Source organism: Mobula birostris, chromosome 1, assembly GCF_030028105.1.
Source record: "Mobula birostris isolate sMobBir1 chromosome 1, sMobBir1.hap1, whole genome shotgun sequence".
NCBI lineage: Eukaryota > Metazoa > Chordata > Chondrichthyes > Myliobatiformes > Myliobatidae > Mobula > Mobula birostris.
The window spans coordinates 37,729,775-37,753,249 of record NC_092370.1 but is presented as its reverse complement, the minus strand read 5'-3'; the positions used below and the strand labels follow the sequence as shown (position 1 = coordinate 37,753,249).

Sequence of the window (23,475 nt, the reverse complement as noted above, 5' to 3'; positions counted from 1 at the left end):
CCAAATATATGAAAAATCCTATCCTGTTGGGAGAATTTTCTCCAATAATTTCTCAAACACTAATGTAAGGCTAATGTATTGGCCTGCAGTTACATTGCCTTATCCCTATTGCCCTTATTAAATAAAGGAATCACATTAGATGTCCTCCTTTCTTCTAGTACCTCACCAGTGGTGAATAAAAATGCAAAAATCTCCATTAGGGTCTATGCTACCTTGGTGCCCACAGCAATTTAGGGATTTACTAACTATTATGAGTTCCATGACAATAACATCTCCATTTTCTTAATGAAATCTCAAATGCCATTGTGATCTGCATTGTTATTCATTTTTATTAACTCATCTACATATGTTACAGGATTTTAGGAAGATAATCTTAACCAATTGTACATATTCCTCCAGCATGACCAACTTTAAGTTCAATGCAAATTTGGTATGTCGGAGCTTAATGTGAATTTCATGTCAGCTGCCTCATTTCTGTCAGGCCTGCTCCTCCTGACATCTCCCAGCCTGCACACACAGGCACCTCCCAGTCTCCACCCATTAAAAACATTTGTTTCAGACTCATCACCTGCATCCTATTTAACCCCAGTTCTCATCCACGTCCTTGTTCACTTATTGAACCAGCTGGTCTGATCCAGTTGCTCTGAGTTTTCATTCTCCCTTCATAAAGCTTACCTGGTTCCCTGCTGTGCCTAGTTTCTGTTCTCTCTTGTTTTGTGGGCCCTCATGCTTGTTATTTTACAGTCTTTATTTAAGTTACCACTTACTCCTAAATCATCTCCACCACTCTGCTTCTGGGTCAAGCCTCCTCTGCATTTCCTGACAATTTCATGCTCTTGCTAAGCAACCGATAGAGTGGAATATAGTAATTTGTCTAAGAGGTAATAATTGAATCAATCTACCGATGAAATAAACAGTTTTCAATTTATTAGTCCAGTGAATTGCCTTATTTAACTTTAGCATTGTTGCTAGTTTATTGTAGAAATTCCTCAAAGAAATAATGAGGGTTAAAATATTGTGAAATATTGCATTATTCACTATTGATGCAGAGAAGTGAAAAAATAATGACACTGAATTAAAAGTTTTCTGATTCATTTCATGTTGTAAAGGAACCGTTGCAGCAGAAGCAGGCCTCCATCCTGGTCAATGCATCATCAAAGTAAATGGCATCAACGTAAGCAAGGAGAGTCACGCAAGTGTGATAGCACATGTCACAGCGTGTCGGAAGTACAAGCATCCTTCACAGGTAAATATGTGGGAAATATCTCCAATTAATGAAGATGAAACTCTAGTGTAGGATTTCTTCATCAAGCAAAAGTGGGGTACACAAAGGTCCGTTGGTAGGTTAGAGCAGTGGTCCCCAACCTCCAGGCTGCAGACCAATACCGGGCCGCGAAGAATGCAGCGGTGCAGCGGTAGCCGGAATGCACCCAGCACATCTTTAAGAAACAAGCCGAAATAAAAAGCTAGTTAATTAGGTGCCACCCGGCACGTAAGTGTCCGTCCAGATCAGAGGTGTAGGCGACATTTACGTGCCGGGCGGCACCTAATTAATTAGTTTGTTTATTTTGGCTTGCTTCTTAAAGGTATGCTAGGTGCGTTCTGGCTACTGCTGCATTCTTCGCGGCAATGTATCGGTCCGTGGCCCGGAGGTTGGGGACCACTGGGTTAGAGGACAGGGAAGTTTCTAGCATCCAGCATCAAAAGACAAGAAAGCAAGAAGGGAGAAAATGGATTTTCAGAGAAAACTTGCATGTAATACCTAAACAGTCAGTAAGAGTTACTGTGGATATATAAGTAGTGAGAAGGTGGCTAGGTTGGTGTGGGACCTCTAGAAAACAAGAGCAGTAAGAAACAAGGTAACAATGGATACATTAAATCAATTTTTCTGTATCAGTCTTCTCCATGGAATACACTGCAAATATCTATAAGATAACAGATAGACTAATTCAAATAAATTCTGTGAAGGTACCAGAAAATTGGAAAGCAGCTAATGTGACTCTACTGTTCCAAAAGAGAGGAAGACAGAAGATGAGAATTATTGGCCAGTTATTTTAACTTCTGTTGTTGACAGGATGCTGGATTGAATAATCAAAGAGAAAATAACATACCATATAGGAAAGCTAAATATAAACAAAGCCAGGGATTCATGTGTGACAAATTTGCTCAAAGGCAAATAGTAGCTATAAAATAATGGGCTAGTCATTTAATACTGAGGTGGGTAGAAATTTCTTCTATCAGAAAGGTGTGAAATTCTGGAATTTTCTGCTCTCAAATGTGGGGAATGCCAGGTTATTAGATACATTTAGGTTGGGGATAGATAAATATTTGAAAGAGTGAGGAACTGAGGACATAGAGTAGGAGTTGAGGCTATTGTAGATAAGCCATGATCATATTAAATGGTGGACAGGCTTGATAGGACTGGTGCCTACTCCTGGTCCTATTTTCTTGAATGAGAAAATGAGAAAATAACATTTTCAATGAGAAAATAACACTAATAAACATAAAAAAGGTTGAGGCATCAGGAGTTTGTATTCTAGGGGAGTGTTGCCAAGGTCAGAGGCTTCAAATTAAATATGCAGCTCTGTTAATTTATGAATATATTGAGAAGTATTATAATATAGTTGCTAAAGGACAGTGTTCTTGCTGCATGAAATAGAATTTAGTTGCATAAAATTTAGAGAAAATCAAGTTCATAGCAATAAGAAAAATAAAACAATGCTATAAAGAAACGAATGGAGGGCAGTACTAATTATGCAATGCCTACTGTATATATATAAATATAAATGTATAATAATTTGCAAGTATTAAACTCCATGATAATTTAATAAAAGTACAAACATTGGATATAATTTTGACAATATGGTATTTAGTTTTTAAACACTTGTTTCTGTAAATGTTGGAAATATGGATTAACACGTACAAAATGCCAGAGGAGCTCAGTGGGTCAGACAGCATCTATTGAAAGGAAAAAAGAGTCAATGTTTCATCAGGACAGATGAATGGTCGCGGCCCAATGGATTGACTCTCTATTCTTTTCCATAGACACTGCCTGACTTGCTGAGTTCCTCAAGCATTTTGTGTGTATTACTTTAGGTTTTGAATCTCTGCACTAAGCAGATGTGGCTGTAAGAGAATGTGACACAATATTGTAATAATTGGTGGTGTAGCATAATTTTGTGATAGTAAAAGGGATATAAAATTGGTATCGGATATAGAAAATATGTTCAGTTTATATTTGGTAACTAGTTGCACAAAATAATCAGAAATTCATTGATGATGGCACAATGTGCATCTTGTCCGTGAATAATACGGATGTGTAAAGGACGGAGCATGAAGATATGAAGATTACATCTCTATATCAATTCATTTATCCCAACCAGTTTCTGTGGATATTAATCCTTCTACAGCAAATGGTCTTAAGCATATTTACTCATCCATGTCACTTCTTGCCTTCTTTTGTTTACTTACCCAAAATTGATCTTGATGTTGATTGTTTGTGACTGGATTGTTTTTAATCCAGTGTTCATGGCCCTAAATTATAAGTCATTGGAAACAGTTACTTTTGCTTCTTCATTCATTCATTAATGGGAGTGGCTGACAAGGCTAGAATTGATTGTTTGTCTTTAGTTGCTGTAAGAACCTGCTGGTGGAGTTCATTAAGTTATTGAAATCTATACGGAGCCAAAGCTCCCATTTTTTTGCTCAATGGTAGTTTTGATATTATGACCTGACATTGATGATTATATAGTGCATTATATCCAAGTCATGATGGTAAATAGCTTCATGGAAACTAGTGGCCTTTCAGAACTTTTCAGCAGGCTACAATCATAATGATCTCCCAGGGACTTAGCTGGGTCAAATGAAAGAAGTGAGGTGTAAGCGGAGTGGCCATTGTTGGAGTGGATAGTGTTAGAGTGGCCAGGCTTTGGCTTAACAGGCTTAGGTGACTGCAAGCACAGACTAGAAATTAAACTTGAGAAATTAGAGCTATAACAGGTATTGACAGGATGGTAGTTAACCTGTGCAATGTCCCTCCTGTAAGATGTGGCATTGTAGGTGCAGCCCCCCCCCTCCACCGGGCTTGTACGCAAACTTGGCTCGTTAGCCAGCTCTACTAACAGCCATGTGGCTCAGCCGTGAGAAGGCCATCTTTTTAAAAAAATATACATCTAGGATCGGTATGATTTGGGGCTTAAACAAACAGGAACGTTGTGATGTTCTGATTGAAGAAACTTTGATTTGAGTGAATGCTGTGTAAATACTGCCCAATCACAATTGTCAGTCGGCAAGAAATAACAGATCATACACCACATCAAATTATAAAGAAAATATACTTACCAATTTCAGCTTTGTCAAACAGTTAGTAGGAAAGAGAAAAGAAATAAATAAAAGGGCCCATTACAGTTAAACCAGTCCAAGGTGCACATAAAGTTGGAGCTCATCCTGGAGTTGTATTTTACTCACACACTGAACACACGGCCTGCATGAAAGCACACACCACATTCCATACTGTACTCGAAGTCCATCTCGAACAAGTGGGCTCTCTCTCGGGAGTATTGGCCCTTCCTCCTTTGAGCCATTCGTCTACACAAAGCACCATGCAATGGGGATGCTCTTTCCCATGGCATTCTCAGGCATCTTCTCTCCTGTCCTCTCCGGAGCTCCCACCGGCTTACTGTCCGTCACAAATCTCTCTCCAACCTGCTCCCTCTAGAATTTTCCCCTGATTCCACCATCCTGATTGGTCCTCATGACTTGAAACTTATTAAACCATTATTAATACCGCAGCATTCAAATGAATTTCTTGTTTTCAGGACCCCCAGTCCAGTTGTAAATGGAAGTAGCATATCTCACCATGGGAAAGGACCTTCTCGGTTTCCCAGGTGCATCTTCAGTCAGCCTAGCTAGGGGTTTCCTGACTCTCTGAGATCTACTTATCTCATATTCAGCTTCTACAGCTTCAATCGTTCCTTGTGACCCTCCCTGTCTGTCACTTGTACCTCTGGCAGCTCAGGTCCCCCTGCTCCATGACTGAACTTAGCTTCCTTCAGTTTAAGCAGGTGCTGCTGAACCTCTTCAACCTCTGCTGGTGCTAACTGGTGAGCCCTCTCTCAGAAATGGGTGTTCTAGGTCACTCTAGTAATGTGGCAAGTATTTTTGGAGAACCAGCATCAAACTCATCAGTAGAAAAGGCATCTTTGTGTTCCAACATCTTCTCAGATAATCTCCTTTTCCATTCCTTGGGCATTGGTGAGTCACCAAAGTGCATGACTTCGATGTTGACTTCCTCAATCCAGGAGATGGCTTCTCTTCTGTTTCCCCCAGAAAACTAGACATGACTGTCACAGGAAAAGGATGGGCAGTTGGCACCCTAAGTCTGAGGGTAACATCTCTTGTGTAGGCAGATGAAGATTTCTGCAGTTCAGGTCTCACCAGCACTCCTGGAGGTAAGCATAACTCTTCTTCCTGATCATCAGGAACATCCGCCTGGATGGCCAAGGCATTGTGCATTCCAGCAAATTTGGGGCTTCCTGTCACTCTAGATACTCCTCCAGGGTGTAACATGGTAGATTTAGACCGGGTGTACCGCACAGTTCCTCATTTCTGCTCATCATCCTGCTTAGGAGGAACTTGCACCTTCTCAAAAGTAGCTCTGAACACAGGGTGAATGGACAAGGTTTTCAAAAAGCTTTCTCCATTTCCCTTGCTTGCTCCCACGAGCTTTCCCACAATGGAAGTATTTATTCCCACAAGAACGGAAGCTCCGACCTTTTCAACCGGATCTGGCCAGAACAACACTGGTGTGTCAATAGTCTCAGTTACACCACATCTGCTTCCGAAAGCTCCAGTTTCAACAAGTCACCATTGTATGGGTACTCATTAGTACTAAGCCCCTAAATCTCAAGGGCACTGAGTGGCGTCAATGGTAAATGTGTCAGATAGGAACGGGGTCTACAAACCTGTGTCAAGTATGGCTTTAGCATAAACACCTTCAATCCCTATGGATATATCAGAGCTTGGTCCCACTAACCCTACAGGAATAGTGTTTTGCACTTTTGTATTCCTCTTGATACACTGATGGGAAGGTATCCTCTCTGAAATGCCAGCCCATTCCTTTGCTTGGTCCCTCCATAATTTGGCTCCTTTTCTTCTCTGTTTGATCAACCGCTGACTTACTCTTCGAAGTTTTCCTGTCCTACACAGTCCCACTTGAAACGTCCACCTTCTCCACAGTTGTAACAGAAAATACCAGTCGACGCCAGTCCTCTGTGTCTTAAGTCCTACGGGTGAGCTGGGTTTCCCAATGGACGCATTATATTTAGTTGAAATATTTGCAGTCATCCATTGAATCAGCTCAGCTTGAAGGTTTTCCACTTCATTCTTCAAAAGTTCCATCTCTGTGGCATCAGGGGACACTTCAGCAGCAGAAACTACCATTGGAGACACTACTTGGCTTTTGGAAATGTCCCGCTTCTTAATCATGTTTTCCTCCTCTCTAACTTCTCTGAGTAACTCGGTAAAAGATGGAGGGGGGCGCATCATGTGGGCCATTCAAATACGTCGAGTAATCACATCATGTGACAGCGCGCCCTTCACAACTTGTTCCACCCTCAAGCAATTTCTCTCAGACAGTTTAATGCCCCCTTTGTGGCACAAACAGTGCAGCAGCTTCTCCAACGTGAAAAGGTAGGCAGCCATCTTCTCTCCTTCCTCCTGGAATGTGTGCCTAAACTTCATCTTAAGATTGGCTGCACTTTCAGCAGTGCCAAAAACAGCTTCCAGAGCTTGCAGGTAATTAGCTGAAGTGTCTAATTGATTTTCCCCCTTTAGGGACCTCACCTTATCAGCCTTTAAGCTCTTGACCAGTCTCCATTTTTCATATTATCTGAGCACTGCCGTTCTTCCAGTAACTGAGATATCTGCTCCCCAAGCCTCATATTCTTCTTCCCCATTGGCTGTGGGCTGGACTCTAGAGAACACCTCAGCCTATGATAACTTTAGCTCTCTGCAGGTACACTTCTGCATTGATCAACCAATGCCGTAACAGCCAAAACCAGCTCAGAATTTAAATCACCTGCTGAAGGACCTATTAGACCTTTCATACCAGACAACACACATCAAAGTTGCTGGTGAACGCAGCAGGCCAGGCAGCATCTGTAGGAAGAGATGCAGTCGACGTTTCAGGCCGAGACCCTTTGTTAGGCCTCCGGGTCCAACATATTATTCTCCGTAACTTCCGCCACCTCCAATGGGATCCCACCACTAAGCACATCTTTCCCTTCCCCCCTCTCTCTGCATTCTGCAGGGATCGCTCCCTACACAATTCCCTTGTCCATTCGTCCCCCCCATCCCTCCCCACTGATCTCCCTCCTGGCACTTATCCGTGTAAGCGGAACAAGTGCTACACATGCCCTTACACTTCCTCCCTTACCACCATTCAGGGCCCCAAACAGTCCTCCCAGGTGAGGCAACACTTCACCTGTGAGTCGACTGGGGTGATATACTGCGTCCGGTGCTCCCGATGTGGCCTTTTATATGTTGGCGAGACCCGACGCAGACTGGGAGACCGCTTTGCTGAACATCTACGCTCTGTCCGCCAGAGAAAGCAGCATCTCCCAGTGGCCACACATTTTAATTTCACATCCCATTCCCATTCTGACATGTCCATCCACGGCCTCCTCTACTGTAAAGATGAAGCCACACTCAGGTTGGAGGAACAACACCTTATATTCCATCTGGGTAGCCTCCAACCTGATGGCATGAACATCGACTTCTCTAACTTCCGCTAAGGCCCCACCTCCCCCTCGTACCCCATCTGTTACTCATTTTTATGCACACATTCTTTCTCTCACTCTCCTTTTTCTCCCTCTGTCCCTCTGAATATGCCTCTTGCCCATCCTCTGGGTCCCCCCCCCTTGTCTTTCTTCCCGGATCTCCTGTCCCATGATCCTCTCGTATCCCCTTTTGCCTATCACCTGTCCAGCTCTTGGCTCCATCCCTCCCCCTCCTGTCTTCTCCTATCATTTGGATCTCCCCCTCCCCCCTCCAACTTTCAAATCCCTTACTCACTCTTCCTTCAGTTAGTCCTGACGAAGGGTCTCGGCCTGAAACATCGACTGCACCTCTTCCTACATATGCTGCCTGGCCTGTTGCGTTCACCAGCAACTTTGATGTATGTTGCTTTCATACCAGACAACTCTTTTCCCTCACTTTGCAGAAACAATGTCTTTAAAGTCTTCGTCCTCAGATTCTTGCCCCCCTTTTCTTAAAATATGGACTGCCCATGGCCCCGTTTCTCTAGGGTCTCCCAACCTATCAGGCAGCAAGACTACAGTCACATCACTGCTAGTCTGGACTGACATGATATCCTGAGCAGCTGACTGGTCAAAGTACCATTCAAACAGCACAACTTTCCTCAAAACGTTTACAGCACTCTGAGTTACAGTTCATCAGGAATTCGGGCATCCATCCCACTCAAAACACAAGCATTGTTTGTGGATAATATCTTTGAACTGCACCAAAACCTTAATTCCTGTGGCACCTATAATAAAGTACCTAAGTCACTAAGTACCCCAGCACTAGTTTAAACACAGGCTTAAACACACAAGCCGCTAAATCAGATCTAGAACAGCAGTCACACAGCATTTGAGAATCCCCGGACAATGGTCCCCACAAATGTTGTTAATAAAATGTTGAAAAGTTAACAGTTAATATAAAGTAGCGAGGTGTAAGTAGAGTGCCCATTGTTGGATTGAATAGTGTTAGAGTGGACATGCTTTGGCTCCAGAAGACAATAAAACATAGAAGCAGAATTAGACCATTCAGCCCATCAAGTCTGCTCTGCCATTTCATCATGGCTGATCCCAGAACCCATTCAACCCCATACACCTGTCCTCTCACCATATCCCTTGATGCCCCGACCAGTCAGGAACCTATCAACTTCCCTGTTTTAGGTGTACCCACAGACTTGGCGTCCACTGCAGTCTGTGGCAGAACATTCCGCAGATTCACTATTCTCTGGCTAAAATAATTCCTCCTTACATCTGTTGTAAATGGTCTCCCCTCAATCTTGAGGCTGTTCCCTCTAGTTCTGGATAGCCCCGCCAGAGGAAACATCCTCTCCACATTCACCTTATCTAGTCTTCTCAAAATTTGATAAGTTACAATGAGCTATTCATGCATTCTTCTAAATTCCAGTGAGTACAGGCCAAAAGCTGCCAAATGCTCCTCATATGTTAACCCCCTTCATTCCTGGGATCATCCTTGTGAACCTCATCTGGACTCTTTCCAATGACAACACATCCTTTCTGAGATAAGGGGCCCAAAACTGTTGACAATACTCCAAGTGCGGCCTGACTAGTCTCTGATAAAGCTTCAGCATTACCTCCTTGAGTTTATATTCTATTCCCCTTGAAATGAATGCCAACATTACATTTGCCTTTTTTACCCAAAAACTCAACCTGTGAATTAACATTCTGGTAGTCTTGCACGAGAACTCCTAAGTCCCTTTGCAGCTCTGGTGTTTGAAATTTCTCCCTATTTAGATAATAGTCTGCACTATTGTTCCTTTTGCCAAAATGCATTATCATACATTTCCCAACACTGTATTCCATTTGTCACTTTTTTGCCCATTCTTCCAATATGTCTAAGTCCTGTTGCAATGGCATTGCTTCCTCAGCACAATCTACCTCTCCACCAATCTTTGTATCATCTGCAAACTTCACCACAGAGCTATCAATTCCACTATCCAAATCACTGACAAACAATACGAAAAGTAGTGGTCCCAGTACTGACCCCTGAGGAACACCACTAGTCACTGGCAGCCAACCAGAAAAGGCCCCCTTTATTCCCACTTGCTGCCTCCTGCTTGCAAGCCATTCCTCTATCCATGCCAGTATCTTTCCTGTGATGCCAAAGGATTTTATCTTGTTAAGCAGCCTCATGTGAGGCACCTTATCAAATATCTTCTGAAAATCTAAGTAAATGACATACACTGCCTCTCCTTTGTCCACCCTGCTTTTACTTCCTCAAAGAATTCTAACAGATTTGTCAGGCAAGATTTCCCTTCACAGAAACCATGCTAACTTTGACTTAGTTTATCATTAGTCTCCAAGTACCTCGAAGCCTCATCCTTAATAATAGACTCCAACACTTTCCCAACCACTGAGGTTAAGCTAACTGGCCTATAATTTTCTCTTTTTTTGTCTTCCTCCCTTCTTAAAGAGTGGAGTGACATTTGCAAGTTTCTAGTCCTCCGGGACCATGCCAGAATGAAGTGATTCTAGCAAGATTATGACCGTCATCTCTTTAGCAACCTCTCTCAGGACTCTGAGATGTAGTCCATCTGGTACAGGTGACATCCACCTTAAGGCCTTTCAGTTTGCCTAGCACTTTTTCCTTTGTGATAGTAATAGCACCCACTCCTGCTCCCTGAGAATCACAGACCTCTGGCACACTGCCAGTGTCTTCCACAGGAAAGACTGAAGTAAAGTACTTAATAAGTTCTCTGCCATTTCTTTGCCCCCAGTTCTACCCCACCAGCATCATTTTCCAGTGGTCCAATATCAACTCTCACCCCCTTTTATCCTTTATATAACGGACAAAACTTTTAGTATCCTGCTTAATATATCAGCTAGTTTGTCCTCATATTTCATCTTTTCCCTTCTTATAACTTTGTTAGTTGCCTTTTGATGGATTTTATAAGCTTCCCAATGATCCAACTTTCATCTTACTTTTGCTTCTTTATGTGCCCTTTCCTTGGCTTTTATGCAGTCCTTAACTTTCCTTGTTAGCCACGGTTGCCTACCCCTGCCTACAACTTCTTCTGTGGGATGTATCTATCCTACACCTAGTGAACTATCCCTAGAAACTTCAGCCACCTCTGTTCTGCCATCATCCTCACCAGTATCCCCCTCCAATCCATCTGAGCAAGCTCCTCTCTCATGCCTCTGTAATCCCCTTTATTCCATTGCAATACTGATACATGTGATTTATGCTTCTCCCTCTCAAATTGCAGTATGAATTCAATCATATTATGATCACTGCCTCCTAAAGGTTCCTTTCTGTTAAGCTGACTAATAAAATAAGATAGCCTTTCCCCGAGTAAGCTCAAGCACAAGCTGCGCTAAAAAGCCATATCATAGGCCTTCAACAAATTCCCTCTTTTACAATCTGACATCAACCTGATTTTCCCAATCCCCTTGCATATTGAAGTCTCTCACTACAATTGTGATATTACTCTTATTACATGCCCTTTCCAGCTTCCTTTGCAATCTCAACCCCACTTCTTGGCTACTATTTAGACTCCTATATATGATTCCCATAATGGTTTTCTTACCATTAATCCACCCACAAAGATTCAACATTCACTAACCCCATGTCATCTCTTTCTAAGGATGTAATTCCATCTCTTACCACTAGAGTCACAACGCCTATGCCTTCCTGCCTTCATTTTGATACAAAGTATATGTGCATGTGATCAGTAAATCTCAATCTGTCATCAGGGATCACTGAGGATGATGGCGGAACTTGTCATCAAAATGTTGGTTATAATCGATACCTGTAACCGGCTGGAAGTCTGAGAAGAATTTATTTGTCATCTACCCCAGGAAAGCACAAGATTGCTTTTCAGATCTCAATCTGATTCTGAGGTCAAGGATCCAGTTTCAGAGGGAGGTTTTGACTCCCAGGTTTCAGGGTTTAGTGATGAACTTGCTTGGAGTTATAGTACTGAAGGCGGAGCTGTAGTCAGTATACAATAGTATAATGTAGGTGTCTTTACTGTCCAGATGATCCAAAGACAAGCAAGATGGCATCTGCCATAGACCAGTTTTGGTGGTAGGCAAATTGCAGTGGGTCAGGGTTGTCTGGGAGGCTAGAGTTAAAGGTGTGCCATAACCAGGCTCTCAAAGCACTTCATGATGTACCTGAGACCCATTAAGGCATGTTACCTTGCATGTATTAGTTACAGGGCTGATCGTGGATTTCTTAAAGTAGATGGGAAATTCAAATTGAAGCAGGGAGAGGTTAAAAGTGCCGCAAATATCCCTGCCAGTTGGTCTACACAGGATCTAATGATACGGCCAAGGACGCCACCTGGGTCAGGTGCGTAGGAAACCGACCAGAAACTTTATCAGTTAACTGATGGATCACTGGATATGCAGTCATTGCTATAATTCTCAATGACTCATTGGCTTATTGACGATTTGGAGTAGGGGCTTTGAAGAAAACTGGTGTAAGAACATTGCCTGCAGACTTGATGTTCTAAAAAAGCTTCAGGGAAGGGAAAGAGACATTATGATGCCTAGATCTGGAAAATTAATACGCAAAGTGAGCCATGCTTATGAGAATTAATGATGAACATTCAGAATTAATAGAATAGTAACTGAGAAGGCAAAGGAATATTCTGAAGAAGATCAACTTAATTAAAAGATTGCCAAATAATGGACTAAGATTGGTTCTAACAGGGTAAAGTAAAACCACAGGATACATACAAACAATGTTCTGAAAGGCCAACTATGACCTTCTTTCAGCCATGACTCAGGGGTGTCCACAACATTATACCGACCAATCTCTAACTGCACCACGAGTTCGTCCAGCGTATTCCGAATACTACGTGCATTTAAGTACTTATTGTTGAGGGGAATGGCCACAGGAGTGAACATAAGAACATACATAAGAGCATAGGGATATAAGAAATAGGAGCAGGAGTAGGCCATCTGGCCCATTGAGCCTGCTTCACCATTCAATAAGATCATGGCTGATCTGGCCATGGACTCATCTCCACCTATCTGCCTTTTCCCCATAACCCTTAGTTCCCCTACTAAGCAAAAATCTGTCCAACCTTGTCTTAAATATATTTACTGAAGTAGCCTCCACTGCTTCATTGGGCAGAGAATTTCACAGATACACCACTCTCTGGGAAAAGCATTTCCTCCCCATCTCCATCCTGAATCTTGAGACTATGTCCGCTAGTTCGAGTCTCACCTACCAGTGAAAACAACTTTCCTGCCTCTATCTTATCTATCCCTTTCATAATTTTATTTGTTTCTATAAGATCTCCTCTCTTTCTTCTGAATTCCAATGAGTACAGTCCCAGGTGACTCAATCTCTCCTCATAGTATAACCCCATGTTCTAACCCCAGAACTGCACGCAGTACCCTGGGTGCGGCCTCACCAGTACCCTGTACAGTTGCAGCATAATCTTCCTGCTCTTAAACTCAATCCCTCTAGCAATGAAGGCCAACATCCATTTGCTTTCGTGATAGCCTGTTGCACCTGTAAACCAATCTTTTGTGATTCATGCACAAGCACTCCCCAGTTCCTCTGCACAGAAGCATGCTGCAATTTTTTACCATTTAAATAATAATCTGCTCTTCCATTTTTTCTTCCAAAGTGGATGACCTTGCATTTACCAACATGGTATTCCATCTGCCAGACCCTTACCCACTCACTTAACCTATCTATATCTCTCTGCCGACTCTCTGTATCTTCTGCACAATTTGCTTTCCCACTTAATTTGGTATCATCAGCAAACTTAGATACACTACACTTGGTTCCCTCTTCCAGATCGCTAATGCATATCGTGAACAGTTGTGGGCCCAGCACCAACCCCTGTGGCACACCGCTCACCACTGATTGCCAACCAGGTAACACCCATGTATCCCAACTCACTGCTTTCTATTAGTTAAGCAATCCTCTATCCATGCTAATATGTCACCCCCAACTCTATGCCTCCTCATCTTATGGATAAGTCTTTTATGTGGCACCTTATCAAATACCTTCTGGAAATTCAAGTAAATAACTTCCATCTGTTCCCCTTTATCCATTGTACTTGTTATATCCTCAAAGAACTCCAGGAGGTTTGATGAATTATGCTGCACTGCCTGATGGAGGCGTTTCTTTCCAGAAGCTCCACTATTTCTTTAATAACAGCTTCAAGCATTTTCCCAACTATGGGTGTTAAACTAACTGGCCTATAGTTACCTGCCTTTGGCCTACATCCCTTTTTGAACAGCGGTGTGACATTTGCCGTCTTCCATTCCACCGGGACCTGACCAGACTCCAGAGAATTTTGGTAAATCATCACCAAAGCCTCTACTATAACTTCTGCCATTTCTATCAGTACCCTGGGATGCATTACATCAGGACCAGGGGACTTACCTATCTTTAGGCCCACAGGTTTGCTCAGCATTACCTCTTTAGTGATAGCTATTGTATCGAGGTCCTCACCTCCCGTCGCATCCATAACATCTCTCTTTGGCATGTTAGATGTGTCCTCTACTGTGAAGACTGACACAAAATAGTCATTCAAAGCCTCGGCCACTTCCTCATTACCCAATCTCAATTCTCTCTTCTCATTCTCCAAAGGATCTACATTCATTTTAGCCACCCTTTTCCGCTTTGTATAATTATAAAAACTTTTACTATCCATTTTTATATTTTGTGCTAGTTTTTTTTCATAATCTATTTTCCCTTCCTTTATTGCTCACTTAGTGGTTCTTTGTTGCTTTTTAAAGTTTTCCCAATCTTCCAGTTTCCCACTACTCTTGGCAACTTTGTGTGCACCAGCTTTTAGTTTGATGCCTTCTTTTACTTCCTTAGTTATCCAAGGCTGGCTCTCCCCACCCTTACTGTCCTTACTTTTAACTGGAATATACTTCTGTTGTGCACCATGAAAAATCACTTTGAAAGTCTTCCACTGTCTGATGTTTTCACTTCCCTCCCCTGATAGTCACTCATTTATCTGTCTCTAGTAGCCTTGGGGTAACTACCTCCTTACAGCTCTTGCCTATCACCTCTTCACTTTCCTCAACAGGCTTAGGTGAGGACCTGCACAGGCTAGAACTTAAACTTGAGAAGTTGGAGCTATAATAAGCGTAGGCAGGATGGTGGTTAAGGTAGCGCAGTCCTCCTCCTGTAAGATGTGGCATTGCAGGGTACTTAGCGGTCTCCCTGATGACGACATCTGCGGGAGGTGCACCCAACTTCAGGTCCTGACTGACAAGCTCACGGAACTGGAACTGGAGCTTGATCCTCTGAGGACCATCCGAGAGGCTGAAAACTTCACAGAGGAGACTTTTACTGAGGTGATCACAGCCAGAGTGCAAGCTTCCGATCAGAGATGGGGGACCATCAGGAGAACTAAGGGGAGTAAGCTGCCAGTGTAGCGTTCCCTGTGGCTGTTCCCCTCAGCACCAAGTATGCCCCTTTGAGAGGGATGACCATCAGGGTACAGCAGCAGCAGGCAGGTCCATGGCACAGAGGCTGGCTCTGAGGCTCAGCAAGGAAGGGTAAAGTCAGACAGAGAAGTAGTGATAGTTAGTGGGCAGACAGGAGATTCTGTGACTGTGAAATAAACACCAGGATGGTGTGTTGCCTCCCAGATACTGTGGTCAATGACGTCTCAGAGGGATGCAGTAGATTCTTAAGAGGGAGGGTGAGCAGCCAGATGTCATAGTGCAAATTGGTACCAATGACATGGGTAGAAAGGGGGAAGATGTCCTGCGCTGTGAGTATAAGGAGTTATGCAAGAGGCTGAAAAGCAGGACCTCCGAAGTATTAATCTCTGGATTGTTCCCAGTGCCACATGCTAGTCAGGGTAGGAACAGGGTGGTAGTACAGATGAATGAGTGGCTGAGGAAATGGAGCAGTGGGGAAGGACTTCAGATTTCTGGATCATTGGGATCTCTTTGGGACAGGTATAATCTGTACAAAAAGGACAGGTTACACTTGAACCTCAGGAGGACCAATATCCTTGCAGGCAGGTTTGCTAAAGCTTTTGAACAGGGTTTTAAACTAATTTAGCAGGAGGCAGGGAACCAGAATGAGAGGGCTGAGGAAGGGGCAGTTGGTTTACAAGTCGATGCATTGTGTATTGAGACAGTGAGGAAGGACAGGCAGATGATAGGGAAAAATTGCACTCGGGGGTTTAAGTTGAAGTGTAAGATGGAGGCAAAATTGAAAAGGGTGATGAAAACAGGACTGATAGAGTGATATCGGAATGCAGGCAGTATAGAGAATAAGGTAGATGATCTTGTAGCAGTTAGAGATTGGCGGGTATGACATTGTGGGTTTCACTAAATAGTGGCTGAAAGAGGATCATAATTGGGAGCTCAGCATCCAAGGATACACACGTTGTATCAAAAGGACAGGCAGGTAGGTACATGGGCTGGGGTGGCTCTGTTGGTAAAAGTATGAAATAAAATCCTTAGGAAGACATGACATAGGATTGCAAGATGTAGAATCTTTATTGGTAGAGTTAAGAGATGACAAGGGTAAAAAGACCCTACTGGAAGTTATATACAGTTTGGGATGTGGGATATAAATCACAACCATAAGACCATAAGACATAGGAGCAGAATTAGGCTATTCGGACCATCACGTCTGCTCTACCATTCCATCATGGCTGATTTAATATCCCTATCAACCCCATTCTCCTGCCTTCTCCTCGTGACCTTTGACACCCTGACTAACTACAAACTTATCAACCTCTGCTTTAAGTATACGTATGTCTTGGCTTCCATAGCTGTCCATGACAATTAATTCCACAGATTCACCACCCACTGGTTAAAGAAATTCCTTCTTATCTCTGATCTAAGTGGATGTCCCTATATTTTGAGGCTGTGCCCTCTGGTCCTAAATTCACCAAATATAGGTAACATTCTCTCCTTATCAACTCTATTTAGGGCTTTAATATGCAATAGATTTCAATGAGACCTCTCCTCATTCTTCTAAATTCCAGCGAGCACATGCTCAGGGCCATTAAACACTCTTCATATGTTAACCCTTTCAATCCTGGAATCACTCTTCTGAATCTCTTCTGCACGGTCTCCAATGCCAGCATATCTCTTTTTAGATAAGGAGCCCAAGACTGCTCTCAATACTCCAAGTGTGGTCAGACTAATTCCTTATATAATCTCAGCATCACATCCTACACTTTCCCTACACGATATTCCTTTGCCCATTCTCCCAATCTGTGTAAATCTATTTGCAGACTTCCTGCTTCCTTAACAGTACTTACCCCACTATCTATCTTTGTATCAACTGCAAACCTGGCCACAAAACCATTAATTCTGTCATCCAAATCATTGGCATATAATGTGAAAAGAAGCAGTCCTAATACCGACCCCTGCGGAACATCACTGATCACCACTAGCCACCCAGAATAGGCCCCCTTTATTCCAATTTTGCCTTCTGCCAATAAGCAAATCTTTTCTCCATGCTAATATCTTTCCTGTAATAATATAGGGTCTTGTTAAATTGCCTTTTGTGTGGCCTTCTGAAAATCCAAGTAAACAATATCCACTGACCGTCCATCCTGCTTGTTATTTCCTCAAAGAACATCAACAGATTTGTCAGGCAAAGTTTCCCCTTAAGCTCATTTCCCTATGCTCATTTTGGTCTACTTTATCATGCACCTTGAAGTACCAACATGCACTCTCACCTCTCTTTTTATAGGTACTGAAAAACTTCCGGTATTTTTTAAATTTTATTGGCTAGCTTACCTTCATATTTCATCTTTTCTCAGAAAATGAAGAGTAAAAAGAGATGAGAGTGAATGACGGTGGAGAGTTAGCTATGGGAATGAATAAATGATGGATGAATGTAATAAATATTTTGCATCAGTTTTCACTGTGGAAAACAGTGGCAGAAATTCAAAATTGTCTGGGTGTAGAAATAATGCAGTTGCTATTACTAAGGAGATGGTTCTTGAGAAGCTGAAAGGTCTGAAGGCAGATTAGTCATCTGGACCAGATGGACTAAATCTCAGGGTTCAAAGAGGTGGCTGAAGAAATTGTGGATGGGATCTTTCAAGAATCATTAGATTCTAGAATGGTTCCTGAGGACTGGAAGATTACGAATTTCACTTCACTCTCTAAGAAGAGAGGGAAGTAGATAAATATAATTATAGACCAGTTAACCTGACTTCAATAGTTGGGAAGATGTTGGAGTCCATTATTAAGGATGAGATTTTGGGGTACTTGGAGGTGATAATAAAGTATTCTAAAGTCAGCATGGTTTTCTCGGGGGAAACCTTGCCTGAAAAATCTGGAATTGGAATTCTTTGAGTAAATCACAGGCAGAATAGACAAAGGGGAGTCTAATGGCTTGTAAAAAGAAACTGTTCTATAGCCCGTTGGCCCTAGATTTAATGCTGCAGTACCATTTGCCAGATGGAAGCAGCTGAAACAGTTGATAGTTGGGGTGACTGGTGTCCCTGATGATCTTCTAAGCCTTCTTTCTGCACCTGCTGCTGTAAATGTCCTCAATAGAGGAAAGTTCACATCCACAGATGTGCTGGGCTGTCCGTACCACTCTCTGCAGTGCCAACGATCAAGGTTGGTGCAGTACCCGTACCAGGAGGTGATACAGCCAGTCAGGATGCTCTTAGTGGTGCCCCTGTAGAAAGTCTTGAGGATTTGGGGACTCATGCTGAACTTCTTCAGTCACCTGAGGTGCTGTTGTTCTTTTTTTTACCACAGAGTCCAGGTGAGATCTTTGGTGATGTGTATACTGAGGATCTTGAAACTAATCACCCTTTCAACTGCGTTGAGGTTCAGAAAGCAGAGGTGATGGAGCCCAGATGTTCTTTATTTGGATTTTCAGAAGGCCTTTGTCAGGGTGCCACACTTGAGGCTGCTTAACAAGATAAGAGCCCATGGTACTACCGGAAAGATATTACATGGATAGAAAATTGGCTGACTGATAGGAGGCAAATTCGGAATATAGGAGACGTTTTCTGGTTGGTTGGTGGTGACTAGTGGTGTTCCCCAGGTTTCAGTATTGTGGCCACTTATTTTCACATTATATGTCAACAAATTGGATAATGAATTGATGGTTTTGTGGCAAAGTTTGCAGATGGTGCAAAGATAGTAGAGGAGCAGGTAATATTGAGAAAGCAGGGAGTCTGCAGAAGGACCTTGAGTGGGAGAATGGGCAAAGAAGTGGCAAATGGAATATAATGTAGGGAAGTGTACCGTCATGTGCTTTGGCAGAAGGAATAAAGACATGGACTATTTTCTAAAACGGATGAAAATTCAAAAATTAGATTTGAAAAGGGACTTGTAAGCCCTCGTGCAGGATACCCTGAATGTTAACTTGTAGTCAGAGTCAGTGGTAAGGAAGGAAAGTGCAATGTTCCATTCAGGAATAGAATGTAAAAGCAAGCATGTTATACTGAGGCCTTTGAGGCTTTGGGCAGACCGTACTTGGAGTATAGCGAGCAGTTTTGGGCCCCTTTAAAAAAAAAAATGTGTGGGCATCGGAGAAGTCCAGAGGAAGTTCATGAAAAAGATTCTAGGAATGAAAAGGTTAACATATGTGGAGTGTTTGATGGCTCTGAGCCTGTACTCACTGTAGTTTAGAAGAATGAGGTGTTTTCTCGTTGAACCATATTGAATACTGGAAGACTTAGATAGAGTGGATGTGGAGAGGATGTTTCCTAAGTGGGTGAGTTTAGTACAGAAGGACACACCACACTACAGAGGGATGTATTTAGAACAGAGATGAGAAGGACTGTCTTTAGCCAAAGGGTGGTGAATCTGTGGAATTCATTGCCATCGATGGCTATGGAGGCCAAGTCATTGAGTATATTTAAAGCAGAGGTTGATAGATTCTTCATTAGTCAGCATTGCAAAAATGATGGGGAGAAGTGAGGGGAATGGGGTAGAGAGGGTTAATATTTGAACCATGATAGAATGATGGAGCAGTCTTAATGGACTGAATGGCCTATTTCTGCTCCAATGCCTTATGGTCTTCCTTTTCAACAAATACAATTGATTTCATAAAGGTTAAATATTTAAAAGAACCAAAGACAGTCCTTCACTCGGAGGGTGATGTGACTATGGAACAAGCTGCCATTGGAAGAGGTGGATGCAGGTTTGACTGCAACATTTAAGAGTTTGGATAAGTACATGGACAGGACATCTATAGAGGGCTGTGGTCCAGGTGCGGGTTGATGGGAGTCTGCAGAACAAAAGTTCAGCATGGACTAAATGGGCCAAAGGGCCCGTTTTTGTGCTGTAGTGCTCTAAATCACAGCTTTGTTTTTATAAATTGCTTTTAGATTGGAATAAACCAAGAGGTTCATGTAAAAATTATGCAGCACCTAAAAAAAATCATTGAAAAGGGGCTAAATGGTGCCTTGTGCCAAATTTGTTCAAAGCTTACTGGGTAGCAAGATGCCATTGTGCATGATCCTAGTCATTATATGCAATAACCAGTGATTGCATGCATTAACTTATACGTAAGTGTGTTGGCGTGTGGCCAAGTGGTTAAGGCATTCGTCTAGTGATTTGAAGGTCGCTAGTTCGAGCCTTGACTGAGGCAGCGTGTGTGTCCTCGAGCAAGGCACTTAACCACACATTGCTCTGCGACAACACCAGTGCCAAACTGTATGGGTCCTAATGCCCTTCCCTTGGACAACATCAGTGGCGCGGAGAGGGGAGACTTGCAGCATGGGCAACTGCTGGTCTTCCATACAACCTTGCCCAGGCCTAAGCCCTGGAAACCTTCCAAAATGCAAATCCATGGTCTCAAGAGACTAACGGATGCCTATATAAAAAAAATACATAAGTATTTTCTCCATCAGCTTCACCAATGCAATTAGCAGAGATCAGCTAGGTAGCAAATCATAAAATTATACTACCTTTTTAATAACAGTGGATGAGTCATGTTGTGTGAAATAGCGGTGATGAAATTAATTTTATCTTCTGTTTTGGCCATGTAGCAAGACTCCATTCAATGGGTGTATCATAATATTGAGAGTGGTCAGGAGGAGCTTCAAAAATTCTGTGTAAAAAGCCCAGCTTCAGGAGGAACTGACACCGTTGTACAAGAAAGATTTAATGAAGGTACGTCTCAGTGACATGCTCATGAAATTATAAACAGAAAATACCAGAAATATTCAGCAGGCCAGGCTGCATATAAATAAAGAGAGATAATATTTCAGGTTCTTGACTTTTCATCAGAATATTAACTATTTCTATCTTCACAGATGCTGCTTGATGAATGGACTATTTCCAGCCTTGTTCTCATTTCAGGTTTTTAGCACCTGCAGTTTTCATTGTTGATTAGAGATTATCAGAGATCAACACATTACTTACACACAATTCAAAAATGTTGCTTCTTGTTGAAATGTGTATTAAACTTATTTTACAGCAACCTTGTAACTCTGCTCCCTTAGCCCATATCGTTCGCCTTCCACTCATGAATTCAGCCCCCTCTGTTTAAAGTTTCCATTGCCCTAATTCAATGATTTTCTTCCCAGAAAGAGCAATTTTGCAATTAAACCATTAAAAAGTATAATTGAATAATGCAAGTCTGACATTAAGTCTTCAGGATTTCACTGATTCAAATAAATTCAAATGGAATCAGTGTATGCATCAGAATGAATGTTCACAGAATTGGATATATTAATTGATCAAGATTGTATCTTAGTCCATGGTAGAGTTTATACTGCAGCAAATGTATTGGAATGCCTTCCGATATTCCGATATTTCTTTCAAGTCATTTATCTATTCCAGATAGAGTACAATTGTATGACACATATGTTAAATAGCCAAATAGCAGTGTCAAGATTAAAAATACTTTGTCAGTAGGAAAAGCCCAAGGGCACACGGGAGCTTAGCAGCTAGCGCGGAAATATTACAGCTCAGGGTGTTGCAGAGTTTGGAGTTCAATTCTGCAAGGACTTTGTAAGTTCTCCCAGTGAATTGCGTGTGTTCCCTCCATGTATTCCAGTTTCCAAAGATTTACGAGTTAGTAGGTTAGTTGGTCATTGTAAACTATCCTGTGATTAGGCTAGTGTTAAATCAGTGGGTTGCTGGGCTGGGAGGACCTGTTCTATGGTGCATCTGTAAATAGATAAAAATATGCAGAAAAAAGATATGTTAACAATGTCTGGATTGTTATATATCAGAATCACAAGCTTGTAAGTTTCTCTCTTTCCACTCCAAGCACAAAATACTCATTCTAACTAAATTAGTAGCAAATATAAATGTGATGCATTTAAAAATTGCTCTTTCTATTATTTTTCATTGCTGTAGTGTAAGTGGAAGAAGGTTATTTTACTCAAATATTTCAGATCCATACATGGGTGTTTTAGGAGGAGAATAAAAATTATCTGCTTTTGAATGTTTTCATAGCTGAAGACTAATACTATTCCCTTGGTTCCAGTGAACATGTCTACTTAAATCCAATTTTTTTTTGTACTTTTGCCTAAAGCACACTAATGTTAGATTTTTTTTAGAACAAGGTGAATCATTCCAGTTAGATCTATTAAACAGAAAGCTTCATCTAGATTATTATCAACAATCTTGGTCTCCTTTCCTTAGGAAAGATGCACTTACTATAGAGGTAATGCAACCAGGTTGGTTTTGGAGATGGTGGGACTGTTACCCGAGAAGTGACTGAGGAGTCCAAGCATCTGTTTCCTAGAATTTAGAAGAATGAGTGGCAACATACAAAGCTCTGATATTTGAAGGATATTTCCCATGGCTATGGAGTTGCAAAATAGGGAGCAGGCCTCTTAGAATTGAAATGAGGAGGAATTTCTTCAGTCACATGCTGATGTATGTTTGGAGGTCTGTGGTGCCTCAGTTGCACGTTGCAATGGATTGCTGGATTTCTGGATAGCAGAGAAGTTAAGGTGAATGGGACAGAAACTGGTCATGTTGAATTGTGAAGCAAACTCAAGGGGCTGAATAGCTTATTCTTGCTTCTTATTCATTTATCTTATAGTTCTCATTTTAAATGCAGAAAAAAGAAAACAATTAGGTATTGTAATTAGATTGAGAATGATTGATTTTGGGGTAATTTGGAGCCTACCATGTTGGGCATGTGTGAAGCATCAGAATTATATTTTTGCATAACTTTTGACATGAGTGCATCTGCTTCCAGTTGAAATAGGGCAGGTTTGGGGATTAACATTTTATATGAGGGTCAGGAATATTTAAATGATCACCTAGTCAAGTCAAGTTCAAGTTTATTGTCATCAAACAATGTTCCTCTAGACCACGATGCACCCACGATTCATATATAACACACAGCAAATAAAACTGATTATTACCACTAATAAATAAAAGTATTAAAATATTATTATATATCATAGATAAATGATTATTTTCAGAAATTCCTTTGCCCATAATATCTTACCCCAAAATTGACACCCAATGATTTTTAGATATTTCTTTCATCTTTTTCTTTTTTCTTTGATTTCTCTTCCACAATCTCTCCCGCAATCAGTGTTTCACAATCTTTTCCCTCCAAGTCATTATTCTTTGATCCATCCCTCTGCCACAAAACACCTGCTATCATTGGCTCCTTCTCTGACTGTGAGCACACAGATTTTATCATGACTTTGAATTTAATGGAATTCAGCAGAAGTTCCAGAATCAAAAAAACCAGCCAACTTCAAAGTTCAAAGTAAATTTATTATCAGAGTATGTGAATGTTACCATATTCTATCCT

General features: G+C 41.8%; 1 protein-coding gene across 4 annotated transcripts in view; it reads left to right on the top strand.

Annotated features, from left to right (window-relative positions):
• Positions 1 to 23,475, top strand: part of prex2 (phosphatidylinositol-3,4,5-trisphosphate-dependent Rac exchange factor 2) — a 407,250-nt gene that overhangs the window by 190,927 nt on the left and 192,848 nt on the right. For all 4 annotated transcript variants that reach the window (XM_072254160.1, XM_072254142.1, XM_072254151.1 and 1 more), the window contains 2 exons: positions 1,110 to 1,246; positions 20,735 to 20,858. In XM_072254160.1, the coding sequence (XP_072110261.1) occupies positions 1,110 to 1,246; positions 20,735 to 20,858 (261 nt within the window). The remainder of the gene's footprint in view (positions 1 to 1,109; positions 1,247 to 20,734; positions 20,859 to 23,475) is intronic.